This window comes from Buceros rhinoceros, unplaced genomic scaffold (genome assembly GCF_000710305.1).
Source record: "Buceros rhinoceros silvestris isolate BGI_N320 unplaced genomic scaffold, ASM71030v1 scaffold14155, whole genome shotgun sequence".
Lineage (NCBI taxonomy): Eukaryota > Metazoa > Chordata > Aves > Bucerotiformes > Bucerotidae > Buceros > Buceros rhinoceros.
The window spans coordinates 1-23,219 of record NW_010411304.1 but is presented as its reverse complement, the minus strand read 5'-3'; the positions used below and the strand labels follow the sequence as shown (position 1 = coordinate 23,219).

Here is a 23,219-nt window from a genome sequence, read left to right as displayed (position 1 = left end):
AAAAAACACAAGCATGTTAAATTAGGTGTCGTACTTGACACTGACTCTCTTGAATTAGAGTTACCTCAGGAGATCATCATAACTTTGCACGTACCCAATGCCTCAGGGACTGTGTTGCATAATGAACAGGAATTGGAAGTGAATTTAGAGGAGGAGATTTTAGATCAGTTTAGGAAAAAGATCTTGGTATCCCTGTGTTACTTATATTCTTGGCCATAAGGAATGCAGCAATACATCTCCGTTCTTTTGTCAGGTCCGTGTCTGTAGTCAGCCAGTTAACAGACCTGTTGGCACAAGTCCTGTGCTTTGTCTGGATCTTGCATCCAAGGTGTTATTTTAGCTGGTCTGTGCCTGATATAGAGCTAGAATATAGCTGAGGCACTTCCTCAACTCAGAGAGTGAGAAACTTTCTCTGGATGTATTCACAGCCTCCTTTTTCCCAGATGCAGCTTGATGTCTGAGAGTGGAGAGAGGTGGACACAATTGCAACACTGAGGTTCAGAGCAATACTCATTAAATACATGAAGGTATCAGTAATGCAGGATGATACAGAGTATACAAAATACCATCTATTAAAATCTACAAAGAATTAAAAAAAAAAGGTAAAAAAAAATTGTCCTAGTTATTAACAATATTTGCAATTTGACTTCTCCATTGTATGGGCAGAACAAGGGCAAGGTATATGATAGGTAGTAGTGATTTTAATCCTGAATTAATTATAGTTGATTTTTTGAAAAAAACTTTTGTTTCTTTCATTCCCTCATAGTGCTATTACAGAACAAAATAAATGTTGTGTAGCTGCCTTTGCAGTTTCATAATATGATGGAGATGCTTTCCTTAGAGATTTTGGGGAATCCTCTCTACAGCTGTGGTAATAAAACATTAGTGACAAAAAGATCACTCTCGCTTACACAAAATGAATGTCTATGTTGTCCTTTACAGCAGTCATGCCTTGGTTGAGTTACGGCTAAACCCTTAGTTTATTAATGGCTAAACCCTTTGAAAACATGCTTCAAGTTCAGCTAACTCGGGGGAGTTCATTAATCAAACTGTCTTATTAAAATCTTGTTCACGGTGGGTCATCTTTTCTTTCTTACAATTTTTCACCAAAACCTGTGTTCACCGAACACCATGCAGCCTTCCATGAGCCTTGGTACAGTAACAGGAGACAAATATCTATCTCCCAGAGGAGGATGGACATGGTCAACTATACCCTTTACCCTGGTAGTTTCTTTTAGAGACTGTGTTAGATCAAAAACAGCGGCAGGTGTATTGTACGTCATAGATAAGGCTTAGTTATTACAGACAAAAGCAGTTCAGTTTCACTGCTTTAAACCGCTCCTGCATGTGCTTGAACACAAGCAGCTGAGGTGGGCTGCTGTGGCTGCACTTGGAGATACTGAACAGTAACAGAAAGGAGAAGCAGGGTCCAGCTCCAGCCCATTGGGCATTTTAGTATCTACTGCTGAGCTAAGCATGTAGCTCCCACTGTATCCAAGAATGCCTGAAGGGCTCACCTTGAAGGAGACACTCTATGGCTCTTCAGACACCATTGCCCATGGTGGCACCTCAGACACCTGCCTTACCTGGGAGATACCTACCTTAAGCATCTGCAGTCTGAATCCATCCTCAATGTGCAAAGCATTATTTATGGATTTAAGAAAAAGCATTCTTAGAAATGGAAAGGGGTTTCCTTTATGCCTATTTCTGTTACTTGGGTTGAGACCAGAACGTCTGTAGTTGTTTGATTCTCTGCCATCTTTGCGTGACAATCATCTCACTCCCTTCCTTGAATAGTCTTACTTATTCTATTTGTTTTCTACTCAACTAGTCACACAGAATTCTACATGAATTATTCACTCTTTAAGTGAACTAATATTTTTGGTTTTATTGAAAGTATTCTTTCTATCTTTTGGCTTTGAAGCTGCAGTTTCTACTTGAAAGTTTAGAGTAATGCAAGTTCATCTAATGAAATTTATTTTTTCTATTGGATATTTATCTGAGGAATAATTGATTCAGGGGTCTCAGTGATCCCAGCTTGTTTGTATTTACTGCTCAGGATCTACTATAATATACACGGGCAATTATTACATTTTAATTTTTTTCCTTTTTTAAAAGTGACATTTTACTTTATATTATTTTAGCAAAAACCCAGCCTTTTCCTGATGCTAAGACTGAAGTGGGCAATACTGCAGTTCTTGATTCGGTGTAAATGCATGACCTTTAGCAAGAGTCCTCCCCATCCACTCCCAGTTCTGCATTTTTTCCTTTAGACCAAGTAGTTTTTCTCACCACATGAGGGCATCGGTGAGCTGACCACAGTGGTTTTGCTCATTTCTTAAATACTGTCGATGCAAACCCCATAAATTATGAAACATGTATGCAGAGGAGAGTTTCTGTAGGTTTAGAATAACCATATGATGGCATTCTGCAGTCCTGTACGGGATCCTGAAAAACTTGAAATACCACAGATTATGGAGTTAATGAGTGCATTACAAGGTATAGTTTGATAGTGTCTGCAGTTCTGAGATCCGTGGGCCCCAAAGGTCACGGTTTATGTCTGTGACCTTTTCCTGGACTGCATGATTCATTTTAGCAAAGTGAGGAGTAGCAGATGTGTATCACCCCTTAAGCAAGGCGTCTGAGTATGGAGAAGCTTCAGACAGGAAAGCCATAAACCCACAGAGCGCAGTGAGTTCATATCCCTGAAAGTCTCCACTGGGTAAAGCAATTCAGATAAAGATCACCAGTTCTCTGGCAGATACTTTTTCACATATAAATGTCTTCAGCTGAAATGAGGCTGTTGGAAGCCTATACAAACGTGTCTAAAATACATTCCCTTTCCTAAAGATCTTGCAGTCTAATTAGAGCAGACAGACCAAGAGCAGGAGTGGAAATAACCTTAACTTTCTGTTTGAGCAGGCTGATCCAGCACAAAGTTCCTCTTTCTTCCTCTGACCTTCCTGTGAAATCCCACAGTTCCCATGGGAGAAAATATAATAACCTCAACACGCCGTCTTTCAGATCTCAAAAACTCTGCAGCAGTGCACATCGGTGACGTAAAGGCTGGAGCTCCTAACACCGGTGAAATCCTCCTGTCCCAGCGAGACAAATGCATACTAATACTTCTGCCCTTAATAAAGTTGTTTCCTGATTAATGAAAGGACGAAAGATCTTTTACCATAGTGCTAAATATTGGAGGCTTTCCTTTAGAAAACAAAACAACGTAGTTGATCCTTAATAACTTATGGCTCTGCTTTTTAAGGACAGATTTGACAAAGTCCTAGGTCTATAGAAAATAAGGCTACCCTGCTTCCACATGTAATTTTCTCAACTTTCTTTTCACCGTGCAACATCCCTGTGGTTTTCTATCCAGACTATGCCAAATTGTCATAATGCATTCACTTATGTTGGTTATTCAGGGTACTCCAGAGGAAACCAAATTCAGTGTTTTCTGGGTTAATTGATGTTAGGAGGTGTGTAGTAGTCACGATAAATAACCAAGCTAGACATTGTGTGTCTGCTCTGATTATATTTTGTAGTGGATTAGCATGCTAAAAAGAGGATGACCTCACATCTTTTAGTTGAAAAGAGTTGACTAGGCAATTTTTAATAATAACAAAGGAAAATGGAATTTACACGAGTGTTAACATAGCAGAGGATGTGTTAGATCATGTGTTAGATGGAACTAAATGTGTAATATACTCTCATTTCTCTATCTAATTTATCCATCTTTTAAGTCGTAGAATACACATTCATGGACAAAAGACTCTAATGCATCTACCACTGCAGAGTTTCTGATTTAGTTCATAGAGTGACAGCATTTAGTTCAAAAGAATATCCACAGCAGCAATGGCTGCATCTAATATAGTGTGTAAAAAAACTTCATTTGCAAGCCAGATAGCCCTTTTTATGTGTTTCACTCCGAATATCTCCCGCTTTGCCCACCCAGATTCACTTTTATTTTACAGATCTAAAATTCCATTAAAGCTATGATGCTTTCAGTAGTTTTGCTACTTGAGACATAAGTTTAATGCCTGAATGAATTTTAAAAGCTGCTTTTAGAGAGAAATGTTCACAGGAGTCAGATAATGCATGAGTCTTCATTAGTTCCTTTTGAATTCATGAAAATTTTTACAGACAAGATAAAAATCAAAATGAAGCCAAATGAATGAAGAAAACCTATTAAATGTTTAATACTGCAGTGCAGCTCATGTTTTTTTCATTTCAGGATACAACTGAAGAGGCAGAATGTACTTCATATATTATTCTTATATTTTCTGATACTGAACATTCCTTTCTGTGGAAAAATGACTTGTGGGCTCAGTTTTGTGCTGCTGATGATAGTAGAAATAGTGCTATTAATTTTTAGCACATAGAAAAAAACTGTACATGATACAGTACAAGTAAAAGTAATAGAAGCCATTAATTTTTTTTGCTTATTTTTGCTTTTCTGTCACTAGTTTGTGTAAGTAGATTATAAAATGTTTTCTATCTTTGGTAGATTCCATTTTACAATGGAATGTAAAACCTCCAAGGAACAGGCAGATAGGCTTTTGATTTGCTTGATGTGGACCTTTTCTTACTGTTTGAGAAAATAATGCATGTATTCATGCTGCTGATAAAGAATGTGTTGGAAGGGATGTTCTTGTGACCTGTTAAACACAGCCCAGGGCAATACTGAGGTATGAAGGTTGTTGGCAGAGTGTGAAGGGGTAGGTGTGGGTGGTGGGCATAAAAGGAAACAAGGATTGTTTGGTTTTTTTTCAGAGAAAAATCAGTCTTTTACGCATTCACTGAAATACATTCTGCATTCCATGGAACACATTTCCTAACCCTTTGTGCCACTGTGAGATTATTTATGGATTATTTAATGCCTTTTACTCTTGGAGAATAGTCATGTTTTCTTACAGCCAAAGTCATTCTGCTTCCGTGATAATGTATGTTCATGATAAAAGATTTTTCACTGATTTTGATGAAGAAATTGGCATCTTCCAAGTCACCTGTAGACAAAGGTTTAAGATGTTCTCACTTCTCTTCTTGCAGTGATTTTATGACACACGCCCAATCTTTGTCCACAGTTGTAACGAAGGCAAGCTATTTAAGAAAACATCAGTATTTCAAATACTGATACTAAAGATACTAAAATATCTCTAGTGTTTTTATATTCACGTAGTTCATGTTTTTCAACAATAATTTAATGCATTGTATGGAAAAAAACACATGTTCTTCATTGACTATATACTGCCCTTTTAAATTTATTGTATATGAATGAAAAGGCAAAATAGCAGATTAATTCTTTCCCTCCATGTCCATATGTTAGGATAAGAGCAGATACCTTCTTAGCAGATGTCATCTTAGCAGGGTTCTTTCTTTCATGGTAAAAAGAGTAAATGAAGAATGGGATCTTGCCAGCCTAGATCCTGCCTACGTCTGCCCACTTTCCAGGACTGTCTAATCATGCAACTAATTAATCTATGGCACACCTCCTTAATTTACATTCGACTAAGCACCTACATCATGTGAATTGTATTCTAAATCAAATCTTAGTGCACGCATTCTTTTTCCCGTTTCCTTCTCATCAACAGTAAGAAATGCCCAGTAATGCAGAATTTTAAAAAATCTTTCTACATAAATATTCTCTACAGCTTTAAATACTACAGCTGTGATGCTCTTTGCTTGTATTTTGTAAAATGTTTTGCCCATTTTTCTTGTCTAATAAGTTGTGATGCCTGAAACCATGCTGGTTTCATTTTTAGTAAATGTGTTTTATGTGGAATACTCCAAAGAACACTTAAAAAGCCTTAGTAGAAAGGTTAGTTGGTTGGTTGTCACCACATACAACAAGGAAGAATTCCATCTATTTCTGTTATGAAGGTGTAAAATCCTATAAGGAATGGCCAGCTCTGTTTGAATGCACCCAGAAGGATAAGAAAAATTTTATTTGGGGAGGTTTGGGGGATGGAAATATAGCCCATTTTTAAAAGTACAAATTGCATCACCTGCAGGATGTTAGCCTGGAATAGAAGTATTTTTCCTGGGTTTTTTTCCCCCTATTTAAGTTGCATCCAGAGTATTAAATTAAGCATTGTGTTTTGTGTAAGAGAACTAGATATGAGTTAGTCCTGGCAGAGCCAGATGTATTAAAACTAAGAGATGAAAGATCTGTTCCCCTATATGTGGGGCAGCTCACCACCCCACCCCACCCCACCCCTGGAAACCAGAGTTTCTTTGCCAGTCCTCAGACAGAAACTTGCTTTTGTTGCTGTGAGCACCGCAAAGGAGCTTTTCTGGCAAACACTCCTCAATGGGAGGCACTGACAGATCCTGCACCCTTCAGGAATTTTAATTAAGTTAACTGAATCAGAATACAAAAGTAAACTGCTGTATTAAAAGACCATCTACTCTCTAGGCAGCTTACTGTGTTGAACAGAAGCCTGTCATCTGCAGGGTAGGATAACAGGAATATCTACAACCAAAAAAATAATCTACATCAGAGAAGCATCCCAGACTGCATCAAGAAAAAAGTCCTTCTCATTTTACTGGAAGCCTTTACTAGTTTATTACTTTCCTAGTCAAAGCTAGAAATACTTTCAACCTTGTCTGACTACTTCTTCTGAAGTCTAGAAGACATTTTGTAACCTGTAACCACAAGTTCTTCTGTCATCAGTCAAGTCTGAGTGCATGTACTGCCCCATGTTCTAGAGATTCATCTTTTTACAAGACTGTAATGAAGGTGTGGGCATCTAGGACAGTGAGGACCATTGGTTAGATGAATGAAATGAAATTAAATGAATGCATGGAACTCCCCGGAATACAGAGAATTTCAAGTGGGAAAATCCAGGAGAAGTTGAGATTCCCTCTTTCTTTCCCAGTCTTTATGATAAAGATAACTCCTGGAATTTTAGTCTTTAGTTTATTGTAACAGACTTAAACATCAAGGAGCTGATATATAGTCTTAAAACGCATGGGTGAAAAAGTGGCAGTGTTGAAGGCCATGAATACTCTGAAATGTGAATGACTGAATAATAGATATACTGAAATTTTTATTTCAGTTGACTTTGCTGATTGTATTTTGCTCATTAAATTGTATACTATTATAAACGTGTTAATAATAGAGATACTAATATAAGTTCAGTCAAGATGTACTTTGAATAGCATCTCATTTAATGATTTTATTGCCATCAGACATATAAATGTGAGACTGAGTACTGAAGACTGGCTCTCATTTCTTTTATCGTATTTCTCTGCTTGTCACAAATTGGGAACAACCAGCACTTCTTAAGATACAGAAGTGCACCGTTGTGTTAATTGGGGCTGCGTTTGAGGTGGTGAAGCTTCATTTTAAAGACATTTTTTTCTTCTCATTTTCATCACAATGTATTAAGATTACTGCGTGCTGAAATATTGCTAAGCACAGTTGTACAAAATCAGCTGAAGATGAATTTAGTAATGCTTTTGGTTAGTTTTACTCGTAAAGCCAGAGTTTTGCTTGCAGTACATTAGAAGAAAATGAAGTTTCAGCTCAGAAAAGAAGTACTGTAACTGCAAAAAAAGCTCATATGTTAGAATGAAATACTGATTCTAATAACAGAGTGCAGCAGCCCCCTTCACAACTCACAGACTTATGTTAATAGGTTACTGCAAGCTCCTTTCTTCCCATAGTTGTGACAATGTCTCGTAGAGGCAATGCACAGTATATCTGGGACAGCTGTGAGATCCTCCACAAATTCAGCTGCTGTCTTTTATTGAGGGGTTATAAAAGTATCAGAATATAAGGTATTCCAGTGCTTCCTTACTCTCCAGCGGTTAATTTTAGTAAATTAGATTATTTCACATCAGAATTCCATAGAATTCAATCCCGCATTCACTTAAGTGGCATGAATGCAGTTCTAGATCCACTTCCAAGCGTGGTTAAGATTTGGTTAGTAGACAAAACAAAGTCCCCTTGCCGTAGTTTGCCTGAGCAGCTGAAGTCTAGGCAAAACTTCCAGCCTTTGACTCACCTTCAGAGTGGCCCCTGTTACAGGTTGGTATGCATTTAACAGCTGTTTGGCATAAATATGACACAGATGTGAAACACTGGTTTCATTGTGTTGTTGAGTGCATTAAATCAGGTAACTGGCTTTTATGAGCCTCTTCATCTTCTTTACGTGACTGTATGAAGGGTGATAAGATCACTTAGTTTCCAAACTTTGTTCCAAGCTCCGTTTGTATCAGTTTTCCTTGTTCAGTTCACTCTTAGAATCCCAGCGTTGTCAGAAAGAAAAAAAAAAAATAAGTGTAGCTCCGTAAAGCTGTTTTGGCATCCATTCATCGATCTCGGAAGGAACTGATACAGAGTGAGTTGTTCCAATAACGTGTATCTCTCACTGAATGTAAAATGAGTGTTTAGTTCTATTCCTGCCTGGCTGCCCTTGCTGTTGGGAGTGAACGGATGAGTAAGAGGCAGGTCCAGGAAATGAAGTCAAAGCATTAACGAGTCCTGGTATTTGCTGTTGTTTCTTCATTTCCTTTTTTCTCGCTGCCCCTTCAGAAAAGCACATTGCTTTAGTATTTTCTGACCTCCAGTCTTCATATTCTTCTCACATAAAATTTTGTTTGTTATCTTCATTGACTTTGACCCCATCTACAAAGTCCTTTTGAATGCACCTGTTACCCATCGGTGCCTGAGAATATAATACAGTCAAAGAAAAGAAAAGGATTTTAAACCAGGAACTAAGTTAACTGATGATTACTGAGAATTTGGACTCTATAGAGAATAAGATAAGAATCACATGTACCGAAGGAGAGGATGGCAGTTGTGCTTCTTGTGTGCTGAAGACACTGAAGAGAAACCTTGCCAACCAGGCAGTGGAAAAGTGGTTTCGTGCTCTGATCATGAATCACCAATATGTATAAACAAGTTTAGATAATGCACAATTCGAATGTGTGCTGTGAGTGTTTTGGAAATAGTGGGTTATTTGAAAATCAAAAGGAAGTCTCAGAAGGAAAATTTCACAGTTTTTCCAGTTATTCTACTCTGACCCATACCTCATAGCTGAAACTCAAGGCTACTAGACTGAATTAATCTGTTGTTTTACAAAGCTGTGCTATGCACACCAGGCAGTATGGAATCTTTTCAATAATGCAGTAATGAATAGTGCCTTTCAGTGCATGTGTAGCTAGAAAGAGCACAGATTTCTCTCAAAAAGAGACGCTTGGCCAAAATTCTTGCTGAAAGAAACGAAGTTAATAGAAGTCTTGCAATAGGTTCAAATAGAAAGTATTCCGGAGGGGACAGATCAACTTTTGAGCAAGTAAATTATTTATGTATTTAGAAAATATCCATCACAACAGTAAGAGTAATCTCAGTAGGTTTAGAAATTCCAGTCGGAGAAGCTTGAAAAAGTTACTATAGATTTGTTGGAGTTTTTTCTCTACTCTTAGTACTTTTTTTCTTGCCTGCCTTCTCATTTCAGACAAACTAGATTTTTTCCCACTGACTGTCTTTCAGTTTGTCGGGTTCATAATGCATCCCGTTTTGGATCTCCTCCCTTAGATCTACTTTTGCAATAGTTTTTAACATCAGGAGTTCCTCCTGCCTTCAGAGGGATGGCTTATGTATGGTTCTTCCATCTCTTTGTATCTGTCAAGCTGAAGAATGTATCACTGCCCAAAAGTTCTTGTCTTCAGTTTTTTCCTGATCCTTGCTCTGATTTCATGTCCAGACTCAGTGATTTACTATTCTTTCTAAAATAAGTCCTCAGTTCTAATCTAGATGTTTGCTAGTCTGGTGTTTGCTTTATAGAGGTGCCTTCAGAGCAGAGAGAAGTTAGTTGTAAAATTGCCTTGAAACACTTCTATGGAAACATGGATGGGAAGGAGAAAAGCCTAATATGACTAATGGAATTATCTAAGAGCTCCAAGGAAAACCAGGAAAGTACATCCAAGAGATTTACTTCAATAGGCTCTACAGTGCACTAATTTAATGCAGTTTCTAAGTGTATGGAAAATTTAAAGAACGATTACCCCAGCAAACCAGTGCTAACAAAATTGTTTGTTAAAGTATTCAGGTGTTGCAAAATTCTACTACCTTTTGTGCTCACAGATGTTACTTAAAAAACAAGTAAATGAATGAAACTGCTGCAATTCATTGGTACAACATTTATACACCTGCTGGTAGTGTTCCACTTTAGTATCGTTAAATTTTTAATTCTTTTATTTATTATTTATTTTCTTCTCAGTCTTCACCACACATTTAACGATATATAAAAATAAAAAATAGTAAGTTCACATTCTTAAGCTATGATAGATTGTACCACTTGTGTCCTTTTTCTCTCTCTCAAGCAATTTTTTTCAAAGTTTTAATAGAAATCAAATGTTGGATGTTCTGATGTCCTTTTAAGAACAAGAAGTCAGAAATCATTATAAATGAAAAGATTTTCTGTTAACCACATGCTGTTTCAAAGTTACGGATACATGCTTTAATCACGTCAACACTATTGTAAAATGGGTTTATGTTAGAAACTTGTCTACTGCATATATACTAGAAATACTATTTATGAACAATTTCTTACACATGAGAAATACACGTGAGCAACAAAGCTCTTGTCTGCAGAATCTTTCACTTAAAATTTGAACAATGCTTGTATTTCAAAATATTTAGTGAAATCTTTCAATGGGAATACTTGACAAAAATAGAATATGGCATTGGCATCACTGGTTATGGTAATGTGTGCCCCACAGAGCTTCCTTTTGCAGAATTTTGAGTATTTTTTCTATTAATTTTTCTACAAACACATGAAAAAATTTCCATCATTATTGTTTCTCTTTGCAGAATAATATTTTGTTTTCATTCATGATGCTGACACTACCATTTTGGTTATATGATTTTATTTTAAACAAAATCCAAAGATTTTTGTTGACCTGTATTTCTGATAGTTTTGAAATTTGCCAGTTATACAAAAAAAAGAACAGTTTATTTTAGAGAAACTCTCTTAAACTAAAAAAGTATATAACCCTAAGGGTAACATGCTGTTGTGGTTAGGTGTCTGTCTTCCTTTAGAAATGTTAAATTAATGTAATTTATCAGATTAGGTATTGATTTTACACTAATGACATGGTTCACAGAGGATGTATTGTCCTTCTTTGAATTCATATAAGTTTTATAAAGGGAAAGAAAATGATATTTTGAATAGCTGCCAAGACACTGTTGTTAGAGCACATGTTTTCAATTCAAAAACATGTATGGAATTCATGTCAGCATGAAGTTGAGTCACAAGACAGTGAATTCGAGGATTGAACTACTCTACAGTCTCGGCGAAAGCCCTGATAATGCCAGTGAACTTTGAAGAAGGCTGTAAATTGTGGTTATTGGTGCATATAAATTCATCAAAGAATTAAATGTATTATGTTCGATGACAAGAAAGTTAATTTGTAGAGGCTAAAGACATCAATTTTACATCTCTGTCATTAAGAGTCATAAAAAAAATAAGCGGTATTAAATTACAGCAGATTAGTAACTGAAGGGCAGTTTATACATGAATCATTGGTTCACAACATGACTCAGAGTTGGTAATGGAAAGGAGTATTTTTACCTTCACCCACCCACTTAAACCCAGCCCCAGCCTGAAGTGATTCAGCCCTGACCATCTGACAGCTGTTGGGTGTTCAGCTGCCCAGTGAAATGATGGGGAAAGTGCAGTCAGCAGACAGGTGTAGAAAAACCATCTCTGTAGACTTTTGGGTCATGGCAGGGAAGTTAAGGATTACATGAGCATGTAATTTGAACTGTTTACTGACAAATCTCAGAGAACAGCATGTCATTTCTTTAGTCCCTGTTCATGAAAGGAAAATCAATCTGCCCATCAATAGAGAACATGGAACTGTGGGTGTGGGAATTTGTAAACAGATGTACCGTACTATGGATGTACAACACTATCAGGAGCGTTCAAACCACAGATGATCCTGTCTGCAGGGGGATTTTGAATTCTGCTGGCAATTATCAGTAAGCACTTTTCTAGTGTGGATAAAATCTGAATGCATTGCATGGTTCAGATGTGGCACTAGGATTAGACTTGGTGTGGGTCTAACATGCCACTCAGGAGCCCTGTTTCACTCTGCTTTATCCTGTTGTCCTCATCAGGGTGACATGTTGCATTTATTGCATTAATGCTGATCCTACAGCGCTTCAGCAGAACTAGTATGTTATTACTAGATTGTTAGAGTGGTTTTCCTTGCTATCAGAGAGATTCACAGCTTTATTTTTGATTTTACAGATAACCATTCAAAGGGACAGTGGGTTGGATGTCAGTTCCCCCAAACATGGAAAGGTGGATCCAGACAACATGCCGCATGTTGGTGGAAATATTTGGGCTGGTGGAACAGGTTTTTCATTCTTTTTTTTTTTTTTAATGCATCATTGGTTAAAGGGAGATGCTGTGCCAGTCAAAAATGGATTTATACAAGGCCACACTTTGCATAGAGCCATTTTACCCAATACAAAATTGCTTTACTGCCAGTGAAAAGCAGTATTTGTGGTGTCTGACTTAAACTGTATGTGGCAAATCTCTATTTCAAATACATTTTGTTGTGGTTTCTCTTCATTGGATGTGTAGAGAACCAGAAGCTTGCAGCAATAGAAACTAGACTGAGTCATTTGCCATTCTGTTAGAGGCCTCTGTAGCTGCAGCAATTTAGGTGATGTAGGCAAGAGCCACACAGAACAGGCAAAGTGTGTCCTAATTCTAAAATTGTGTGATAGTGATCGCAGATAAAGTGGTTTGGGAACAGTGTAAACCAACAAAATCTAGGAGGAAAACAGAGTCTGAATGAATGGCTTTAAGGGCCAGCAGCTTTGAGTAGATGTACAAGACTTTCATGATCTCTAGTGCCCTGTGTGCAAGGTAGAAACCATTATGAATCTGGCCTCAAGGGACTATAAACCCAAGTATCGGAGTTCTTCTTTACCATGATAGTTGTTTGGTTTTGAAAATCTTTGGCAAGAAATACTTCTATTGGGAATTGTTGGCAACATTTTTTGAGCTTCTGTAGGTATGACAATGGAAGATTTAAGGAAAATATGTTCTTATTAATTATCAAATGTGTATTCTTAATTATTTTTTATCTCAACCATGTTAGGTGGGAGAGACACTGCTGGATTAGGTGGCAAAGGTGGGCCATATCGACTAGATGCCGGCCATAAGGTTTACCAAGTATCCCAAGCTGAAAAGGATGCTGTTCCTGAGGAGGTTAAGAGAGCTGCTCGAGAGATGGGTGAAAAGGCCTTTAAACAGAGGTGAGTCTTTATTTTCCCTTCCATTTCCAAGAATTTGAAAAAGGGTAAAAAGAATTTTCTTTCTAACTACCTTACCCTGTTCATTATAATTTAACAGAGCTTGCCAACATGAGTTTAACTGTTCTGTAGGTGTGTAGAGTGTTTTACTGAATGAAGCCACCCTGTTAAAATGATGTTGTGATTTGGTAAAGAAGAAGGATACTGATGTAAATATTTATCTTTTTTAAAAAAAGATCTACCATATGAAAATTTCTTTGAATTATGATGAATCCAGACTGTATGGTGTTACAAATTCATCAGCTAATAAATGTCTTTCAAAATGGACCGTTACAAGCAAATTGCTTCTCTTTGAAAGACCGATAGCCAAATGGTCTCAGTAGAGACTTTCACAGAAACCACAGATCTTCCCAGCATTAGTGTAGTGCATGATTACTAATCAAGTATGTCCCAGACTGTGCAGAGATTCAGATTTCTTCCACCGACTGAACTCTCAAGTCAAACTCTGGTACTTGGCACAAAAAAAAAATCAAAGGGTGTTGACAGTCATACCAACTGAGTTTTATGTTTCAGCCCAGGACGTGTCGCAATGTGAGTATCTGACTGAAAACAGAGAGTAGTAGACACAGATTAAAACATCAGAGCAAATAAATTTAGAAGCATCTTAATCAGCTTATATTTTGTTGCTATTAACAAAGCAATTCCCAACAGGGGGCAAATCTGAGTGCTGCGAGAAGCAGGTGATATTGCCGTTTGCTTCAACTGATACAGATAATTAGGCTGTTAAGCATAGAGCACTCACTGTACATGAACCACTGTATTTAAAAACAGCAATCTATCTGCTGCATTCAGGTCAAGTTTATTTTTTAATGGTTTTTTTATTATGAAATTACCTGGAGCATTTAACATTCTTGTTAGAGCACTGGTGAAGAATAAAGGCAGGGAAAATGTGTAGATCATGTCAGTGCCTCGGAAGAAAAGATCCTGAAAGGCAAAATACCTTTTAATAGTGATTTCACTTACACAAGCAGGTGCAGGTGATGAGGACTACTTTTAACCCCTTCCACATCCTCATTCTTCAAAATTGCTTATCAGTTGCTTCGTAATAGAAAAAATCAATATGTATGGTCTTGAATACTGCATATCTCTTTGTGCACATATGTACGCAGGGCACGCTTTGATGAGTTTCTGCCTGCCCTTATGGTGATTTACAAAATGTGTGCTAGGGGAAAATCCTGGATACTGCTACGTGTTGTGGAATCAGGGCAGCTCAGTCCTGTAAAATCTGAGTATGTGTACGTGAGGTAACAACTCGTGTTCTGCTAAGACCAGTGAGCTGGCGTGTACCAGCTGTAAATGTAGATTGTTCTGAAGCCACATTTGACTTGGATTGTTGTCCTGCACCTCTTGGATAGTTGTGAGAACTTAACAGATAAAAGTTAAGAATAGGGAGGTTGGAGTCCTCAGGCTGAAGAGAAAAACTAAGGGCAACTACAGATTTCACTGCTTTGTTTATAATGGTTATCTGGAAGGGAGTATTTTAGTATGAAAGCTATTGATTGCTTTCCTGGATGGATGGTGCTTCTAGTGGAAAACATTTTAAATTGCCTAATTTCACTAGAATGAAGTTAGCAACTGCTCTTGAATAGGTGCAGTATTTTCGTGGTATTTTTCTGAATTAGCTTTCACTGTGGATTGGTGTAGAGTGTAACAAAGTAAAACTGCACGTGAGGGGATTTTTTTGTTTGAAACAAAATGTTTTCTTCATTGATGTGCAGAGACTGAACTCTTTTGGCAGGATCCATGAAATAAAGCATACAGCATTGAAAGTTACCTTTTCCTGCCTCTAATGAATAATAATTGGCTCTAATGACTGTGTATGAAAAATTCAAAATAGAAAAAGACATAGTCATACAAAAGACGACAAAGATTTGTTGTGTGATTTTAGTATTATCCTTAAAGGGATAGTCTAAACAGCAATCCTCATGTATACTCTAAGTTCCAGGTACGTAACTCGTGTGATGGTATTAAAAAACTTGTCATTAGAAATATAACTAGCCTATACATACTTTAATATCTATTTAGAGTTCATTTAAAAAAACAAGTATTTTCAAAACAGTGTGAGTGAGGTTATACTGCTATGAGGTGTTTGTTTGAAATGAGCTGTGCACAGATCGGGCAGTATATATTCGCTCAGGACTGAACCCAGCCACGAGCTTTATGGCAGGGTAGGCAGATACACTGTTGCTGCCTTGCTACGCGACGCTGGGTCGTGGAAAATATTGAACAATGCACAATCTCAGCATATCCACCTGTCCCCTAACTCATTCTTCACCGTTAGACCTCTATACTTACATTCCAATGGTGAGTTTCACCAGTTTAAGAGTATCTGCTTAGCTATGGTGTTGAGAAGAATTATACAGAACTTAAGTGGCACATTTAAGATAGAAAAAGCATATGTCTGGCTTTGTGATGCAGCAGACATAGTGCTCTGTGTTCAGTGTCTGGACAGGATAGTGTTCACTGTCATAACTCATTTTTTTGGAGGGTAGCACGTTTGTGTTTATGTTCATTTAAAACTCCTTTGTTTCAAAGTTTCATCATTTTATGAAGCACAGAGATAGGTATTTGAGACAGAGTTACTAGCTGTAGGTCTTCAAGGACAGATTTTTATAGTGTGTCTTTACTTAACCTTTGTGTTAAAGCATGGATTGTGATATGTTTAAAATACGCTGATGGTGAGGTAATAAATAGACACAGATGATCCTTTTATATACAGATAGCAACACCTGAGACAATAAAACCTTTAGAATTTGATCATACTTTTCAGAGCATCTGATTTACCTCCCAAACATTAAAGCTGGTTAGGAGACAAAGGATTAGTCACTTTAATAAGTGTCAACGCAATGCAATCCCTGGAGACATTGGTTATCACCTACCTTGTAAAAAATTGACAGGAGCGGCTGCCACCTCTTTGATTTGATCTTATGTGAGGTCAGTACAGTCTGAATTTCCCTCTTATCAAGTAAATAAACTTGCAATTTACATACATAAACAGATGATATGCTTGTTTCCTAAACTGTTCTTAGCTCCCTGTTCTTTGTTTTAGATTGAAAGAGATTCAGATGAGTGAATATGATGCATCAACTTACGAAAGGTTCTCTGGAGCAGTCCGACGTCAAGTTCAGTCACTCCGCATCATCTTAGACAATCTGCAGGTAATCTTAGATCCACTGATAAAGGAACATGACGAGCTCGTTACATTAGGACCCAAGTACTATCCTGCCATTATCCTGTTACCGCCTGACTTACACCTTTGAGGACTAAAAGCAGATTCAGGTTATAGTCATGGTCTCATATTACTATTTCAAAGGCAGCTTTTAAGTGGGTCCCAGTGCTCACCTCTACAAGTGACAGTATTCCCATACCACAGCTTACACAGATCGCTTATTCAGGAGCAGGAGCACAATTTTGTGAAAGAAAATACTGCACGGTATTAAAAGACTGTGTGTGTAGATAGTGTGAGGATCACAGCCTTTGTCTTTACCTTCCACCCAAAAGACTTTTTTAGCTTAGAAGTAAAAACTATAGATGTTAAAGATGTTTTAGATGTTACTACAGGTCGTATCTTTACTGCATATGCAGCTGGAAACATGAAATTTTCTCAGGTTTAGTTTTAACTTTTGCTAATAAAAATAGGTATAGGTCAAATCTCCTGAGTGGAAGCTGTCCAAAACCACCGGTTTGCCTTCCTGCTAGTAATTGGTCCTGTGATTGTTCTAAGTTTTAGTAATACTAGTGTTCATATGTGGGGTAAATAAAATTGAAAGTGTATTGATTCTAGGAGGAATCGGCTAATCTTCAGTGAAAATTAAAGGAAAATTAATTTTACTCCTTATAAGACACCTCTGATTAAAAATATTCCATTGAAGGCTATGAACCACTGGTACACATATACCTTAGGCTGTTAGTTACCTTATTCTATTAGTTATTCACTGTGCTGTGTCTGATCTGTCTCTTTCTGCAATAAAACTGAAATATAGAAAGAAATTACTTTGTATGGCAGACTTTGTTGACAGACTCCTCCTGGGTCAAAAAAATCCAATCCCCTGATATTGCAAGTAAGGAAGGTAACATTTTTGTTTGCCTTACTCTAGCTTTTAAGCCATTGTGACTACAACAGTGCTACTGTAATCCCATATACACACACAGAACCATTAGCTAATTTTATTATCAATGTATCAATTCAGAGAACTCCTCATATAATGAACATTTATGATGGTCATGATTAGGTGATTCATGCACCTGTTATGTGTGTCATTTCAGGACATAGAATTTTGACTTGTAAAGACTGGTTTCAATTGAAAAAATTTAGCTATAAATCTCAGGTTTTCCTATATAATTTATATCTTTTTTATAGGTGCTTTTTTTTTTACTATATTTCTAGTAGACATGCCATTGGAAGCATATTCTAGATGTGAAGTCTTTTTTTAGTGTGCTTTGTCTATTTCTTGGAGCCAGAATTCTTACATTCAAGGATCACATTAATCACAAAACAGAAAATATTTTAATACAAGGAGACATATCCCGCTGCTGCTTTGTTAAAAAGGTCATTTTAATATCAAGGCAAAGTCTTACAAGCCTCAGCATTTTATAAGACTTTGCTGACTTCCTGGCAAAATCTATAACAGCTAACCACAGAGCTAGTAAATATACTATATGATGGAAGAGGAAACTCACTGCATTTGGAAAAGCTAGATTATAGAATAAGAACAATATTGAAAGCAGGTTTTTAACTTCATACATTTTAATACAGATCTTAGTAATTTTTTTTAATTAGAAGATACACTGGGAAAATGAAGATAAATGATAACAAGTGTTATTTAGTTGCAAAATGCTTTCTTTTAATTGGGAAGCTGAGTCCAAGCACATTTCATGTTATCTTTCTGAGAAGAAAAAATAATTATTTGAATTCTTCAGCATGGTAAGTCATTCAACCCTGAAGAAGGACTACACCTCTCTCCTTTTTTCTGCGTAGTCCTGTACACCATGGGTTCTCGGCTAAAACAGTTTTCTTTCTGTTTTTTCCTCATTTCTCAAATAAGAAGTAACAGCACAGTCCGTTGCAGAAAACTTTGCAGCTCAGATGTCTGAGATTTTAACTTTACCTTTACCAAATTACCTTCTCTGTGGAGAATGCTTTTGACTTTTTAAAAATGTTTTGAGTTTGCTTTATTTCAAACTTAAGGTATTCACGTAATGGAAATATATTGCCCATGTTTACTTGACATGCATTTTCTTTCTTCTCAACATAATGCCTTTTTAGGTTTGTGAGTTTTTTAGAAATATGTTCCTTTGATTAAATTTTACATCCCAAGAATCAGAAGGCTGTAATTCAGGTCCAGTTGTTCACGGCTAACAAAAGTCAGCAGCAGCAGAAAGAGATGTTTGAGATGGGCTGATCCTTGAAAGTGATGCCTAAATACAGTCTGAGAATATAATTTCATAGTTAATTTTACTTCACATAACTCACTAATCTCTGTCAGCTCTTTGAACAACATTAATAAAACATTACAAGTTGTAATTTATCTTCTGTAGAAGTAGCCAAGCCAGAAGTCCAGGAAATCCAGTCAACGATGAGGGTTCTTCTCTCTCCTAATGCTGGCCAAACCCTGAATAAAGCTTTTCTGTCTGAACCCTGGATTCAAAAGCCTGTGGACAGTCCGTCACTCAGAACGGCCTTCTTAGATTTTAGAAGACTTGCCTTTCAGAAAATACTTGTCCTTTTACTGATTATTTCACTTCACATACACAACTTTTTTCTGTGGTATTTACAGACATCACAGTTATATTTTGCCTTTTTTTTAATACGCCTTTGATATCTTATAGTAAAAAGAATTACTGCAGCAATGTATTGTGATCAGCCATTGCCATGCTGATAAGATACAGTCTCTGACACATTTTTCTAATCTCAAAAGCAACACAGTGAATATATATCCAGTATTTTTTCACCTGTATTGCTGCAATATATTCCAGTAGTAATACATTGTATGCCTTTTCTAGTATAATATCAAAACAAGGTTTGCATGCCATAGCTCTGTTTTTCTCTTAAGATTGTAAATGCTTTTAAACTTACGTTGCTTTTAAGCTTATGAAAATTATGCATTGAAAATGCTTTGAAGCTTTTCTGTAACTTGTATGTGCATTTTTTTTTCTGGCTTTTATAGAAGGAAATAAATTCTTAGGAGTTCTGCATATAAGAGGCAGATGTTGAGTAGTCTAAATAATTTTAGCATTATTTTGAAAAGATGTTAGGTCAGAGTTTGTCAGCATTCTTTCCTGTTATAGGAGAGAATGTCAACTCTGTGTTCCTCCAACAAAATTTCAGCTCAAATATTGGCTCTTGTTGCATAAGCTTCAAAAGATATTAAAGGGTTTTTGACTATGTCCATAGTTAAAAGCAATTTTCTTCTCACACTGCTGTTCCTTGAACAGCAAATCGCCACAAAGCTTATCAATGAAAACAGTAGTGAAACTATTTGAGAATTTGTCCAATGAAGCCAAAAGTTTACAATCTGTTTGTCTGTCCCTCCTGCCTACTGGAAGGAAGCAAATGACAGAAGTTTGACAAAACAGCAGCCCTAAGGAAGCGTTAAGGATCCAGCTCTGTTCCGGTATAGTGGCTATGATGAGTAGGAACAAAGTCAGCTCATCTACATCATCCTGGAAGGTGCATGGATCATTTTAGACAGGCTCTGCTCACTCGGCAACATGTCTCCAGGAGCACTTTTTGAATGGTTAGTCAGAGTTTTGTTGGAATTTGCCATGGGATAGGAAAAAAGCTCCCATAGGGTGGCACTTCAGTGGAGCATGTGGAGGTTACCTGGCATTCACAGGTATCTTCCCGTGAGGTCACACAACTCTTTAGGTAACAACTGAATTGATGATCCTATGGAAGAAAGGGCTTGAAATTTCATCCCAACAATATTTTAGTGATAGGGGAAACTACTAGTTAGTGGTACACCAAACTTGTGGATGCTCCACTGCCAATGCGGGTTAACACTAGGTTGTGTGTAGCACCGTAAAAATACATCAGAGGGCACAGCTAACTGAATTCACAACCTAATAAATCTTTTCCACTTTCACCTTCTGTGATTTACTAAAAGGCTGGGGTTTCCATGTATTGGCATTGGTTTTCCTCCCATCAGGGGACATCTTTAAAGCTTTTTGACACTACCTAACAGCAAAAAAAAAAAGTGTGTTTGTCACAACTATGTAAATTCTATGTTATAAAATTAATTAATCAAGACATTTTCCTTTGGCCTTTGTAAGCCTTCTGCCCCTTTATTTTCATAGGTGAGCAGTTCATTAGTTTTGAGTAACTATAGGCAATAGACAGTAGTCCTCCACATCCGATGTTCTCTGAGCCTTGAGAATCCGTCATCTGACTGCACAGACTGTACAAAACTATAAAGATTTGTCCTATCTAATCCCAGGCTTGCCCTTTTACTGGAGATTTGTAATGTGACACTTCCTTCCCATCAGAGAGGAACTGATTTTCGTTCCTGAGGACCGATGTTTAAGGCAATTTGTGTCCTGCTGGATATTTGATTTGCCTTCAGCTGCTGACCAGCAATTTGCTGAGAGTATAAATGCATTATACGTACATAAATTTCAAATACTCTTTCTTTGCTGGGCTTACTACTGGGATGAGCAGCTTTGACCTGAAGATTTAAGCAGAAATGAAATAAGCCATGAAACCCATATATTCAGACTTTGCTGTCTTTAGGTGGATCTTAAATATTTTGAATCATGATGAAGCTATCCATTGAAAACACTCTTGAATATGTTGTTTATAACATTAAAACTTTTGAGACTTCAATCTCAAGTGCTTGCTTCTGTGTGCGGAAGTTCCATGTATATTTGAGTTTCTGGATTGTATTGCATGTTCATCAAGTCAGGCTGTGGAAAACCCGTGTTCTTTTAAAGAAAATACAAGAAACATTCAGTGGACTGTCTCTTGAGCATCACAATTTTCAAAGTTTTTATTTTAAAATATGGGTTTTTATTAATATTACTTTAAAACAAACCATTTCCATTACCTAAGGTGAAGACTACTTAGTTTTACCTTTAAGTCACCCAGCAGGTTTTCTCTTGCACTGCCTGGGTGGAGAACAGACAACAATTGGTCAGTTGTGCATGTCCTTCTGGTTGTATGTATTTCTGCACAGGCTTGTTACACGTCTCTCCAGCATATTTGCAAGAAAAAAGGTTGTAATTTCTGCAGTCCACAGTTAAACTCTCATATATGAAACAACTTTGAAAAGACAAAATTACAGAGGGAATGTTCTTTGTCAGTGTTAGTTTTTCTTTCAGAAAAAAAAGAACAGGACAGCTATGAAAATGTATCCGTATTTCTTTGACTTATACCAAAGGTATCAGACCATTACAAAGAAAATTCACGCACATGTCATGTTTGGTAGGTCTTAAATTGTCTAACATATTCTGACATCACTCAGTGAATTAAGGCATGTTTTCTATTGTAGGCCAAGGGTAAGGAAAGGCAATGGCTGAGACACCAAGCTGTTGGAGAGTTAGATGATGCCAAAATCATTGATGGGCTAACAGGAGAAAAAGCCATATATAAACGCCGGGGAGAACATGAGCCACAGGTAAGTATCCAACAACTTGTACGGGAAGAACTTATCCAGTTTGCTGATTTTATACTAGCTGTGCAATAACTGTGTAATTTGAGTAAGTTATAGGGATGAGAAACTCAAAAGAGTCATTCATGGCATGGGAAGTCCCTGAGACAGAGGCAACCACAAGATGGAAATTTTGCTTCACCTCTTCTTATAGCCTTCTACATGTATTTCCTCTTGGCCACCCTCAGAGGGAGGATGCTAATCTAGGCAGTGTTTTGTTTTGATCCAATACAACAGTTTTTCTGTTCTTATTTTGTATTTCAACAAGCTGAAGGCTATTAGCAGAGAAGTTTGTCTAAGAAAAGGAAAATGTTTTCTCACTAATTTAATTTATTCTTTGTTAATGAATACCATGATATCCCATGAAGTTTAAAAAATGAAGTGTTTTACAAATGTCTTCTCCTTATTCCACGATATGCAAAGAATTTCACAGATATATGGATTTGCAAGAATAAAAATGATAATGAGAAAAGAAGTGCGAGTAAAATCCAGTAAGGTATAATAAAGTTTTCTGTCCTGTAGCTCCGTTGAGCCATTCCTTAGAAGACATTATTGTTAGGCCTGTGTGAGTCAGCAACAGAGAAACCACTTGAATCAAACCAACAAATCCTGGCCAAAACTGGTGGGGCTAGTCCATAATATTTAACATTAGTATTTAATGACAGGTTGCAATTTTTAACTACAGTAAGATTTTTTTTTTAATAGCTAAGTACAACATCTTTTTGCATGTCAGCGACCCACATCTGAGGAATCCCTGGTATTATTTTTTATGCTACTTGGTCCTGATGTCTGTCGCTTTGAACAGTTTATGGAACTTGGCACTTCCTGTGTGAAAGATCGATGATGGAACAGTGATTAGATCTTCATTTCTCATTTCTTTTAAAATGTATTTACTCAATGTATCAGCCTTATACTCGAACCCAGACTCATCTGATTGCACACTAAATAAAACACCTCCCTTGAATGTGCTGTGCCAAAAATTGCTAAAACAGATGGGGATTATTTTCAGGAAAAAAATAATGGCTTCAGCATCAGAATGAAGAAACTAGTAGTTAATCAGAACAAGATTTCAAACATTTTTTGAATGTTTTTAACCTCAGCAGAGAAGTTTTTACAGTCGTGTACGGGTCTGTGCTAGTACTGTAAGCCAAGGAAAAGCAGTTCCCTTATGAGCTGTGGCAGAAAGAGCAATTTGAGAGCCTCTTTACTGAAATATTAAGAATATTAATATAAAAAAT

The 23,219-nt window shown here is 37.0% G+C and overlaps 1 protein-coding gene across 1 annotated transcript in view; it reads left to right on the top strand.

Annotated features, from left to right (window-relative positions):
- Positions 1-21,948, top strand: part of VWA8 (von Willebrand factor A domain containing 8) — a gene marked incomplete at both ends in the record, with an annotated part of 95,036 nt that extends 73,088 nt beyond the window's left edge. Inside the window, 4 exons of the mRNA XM_010135978.1 lie at positions 12,261-12,369; positions 13,123-13,279; positions 16,386-16,494; positions 21,823-21,948. Of these exons, the coding sequence (XP_010134280.1) occupies positions 12,261-12,369; positions 13,123-13,279; positions 16,386-16,494; positions 21,823-21,948 (501 nt within the window). The remainder of the gene's footprint in view (positions 1-12,260; positions 12,370-13,122; positions 13,280-16,385; positions 16,495-21,822) is intronic.
- Between the last annotated feature and the right edge of the window lie 1,271 nt (positions 21,949-23,219).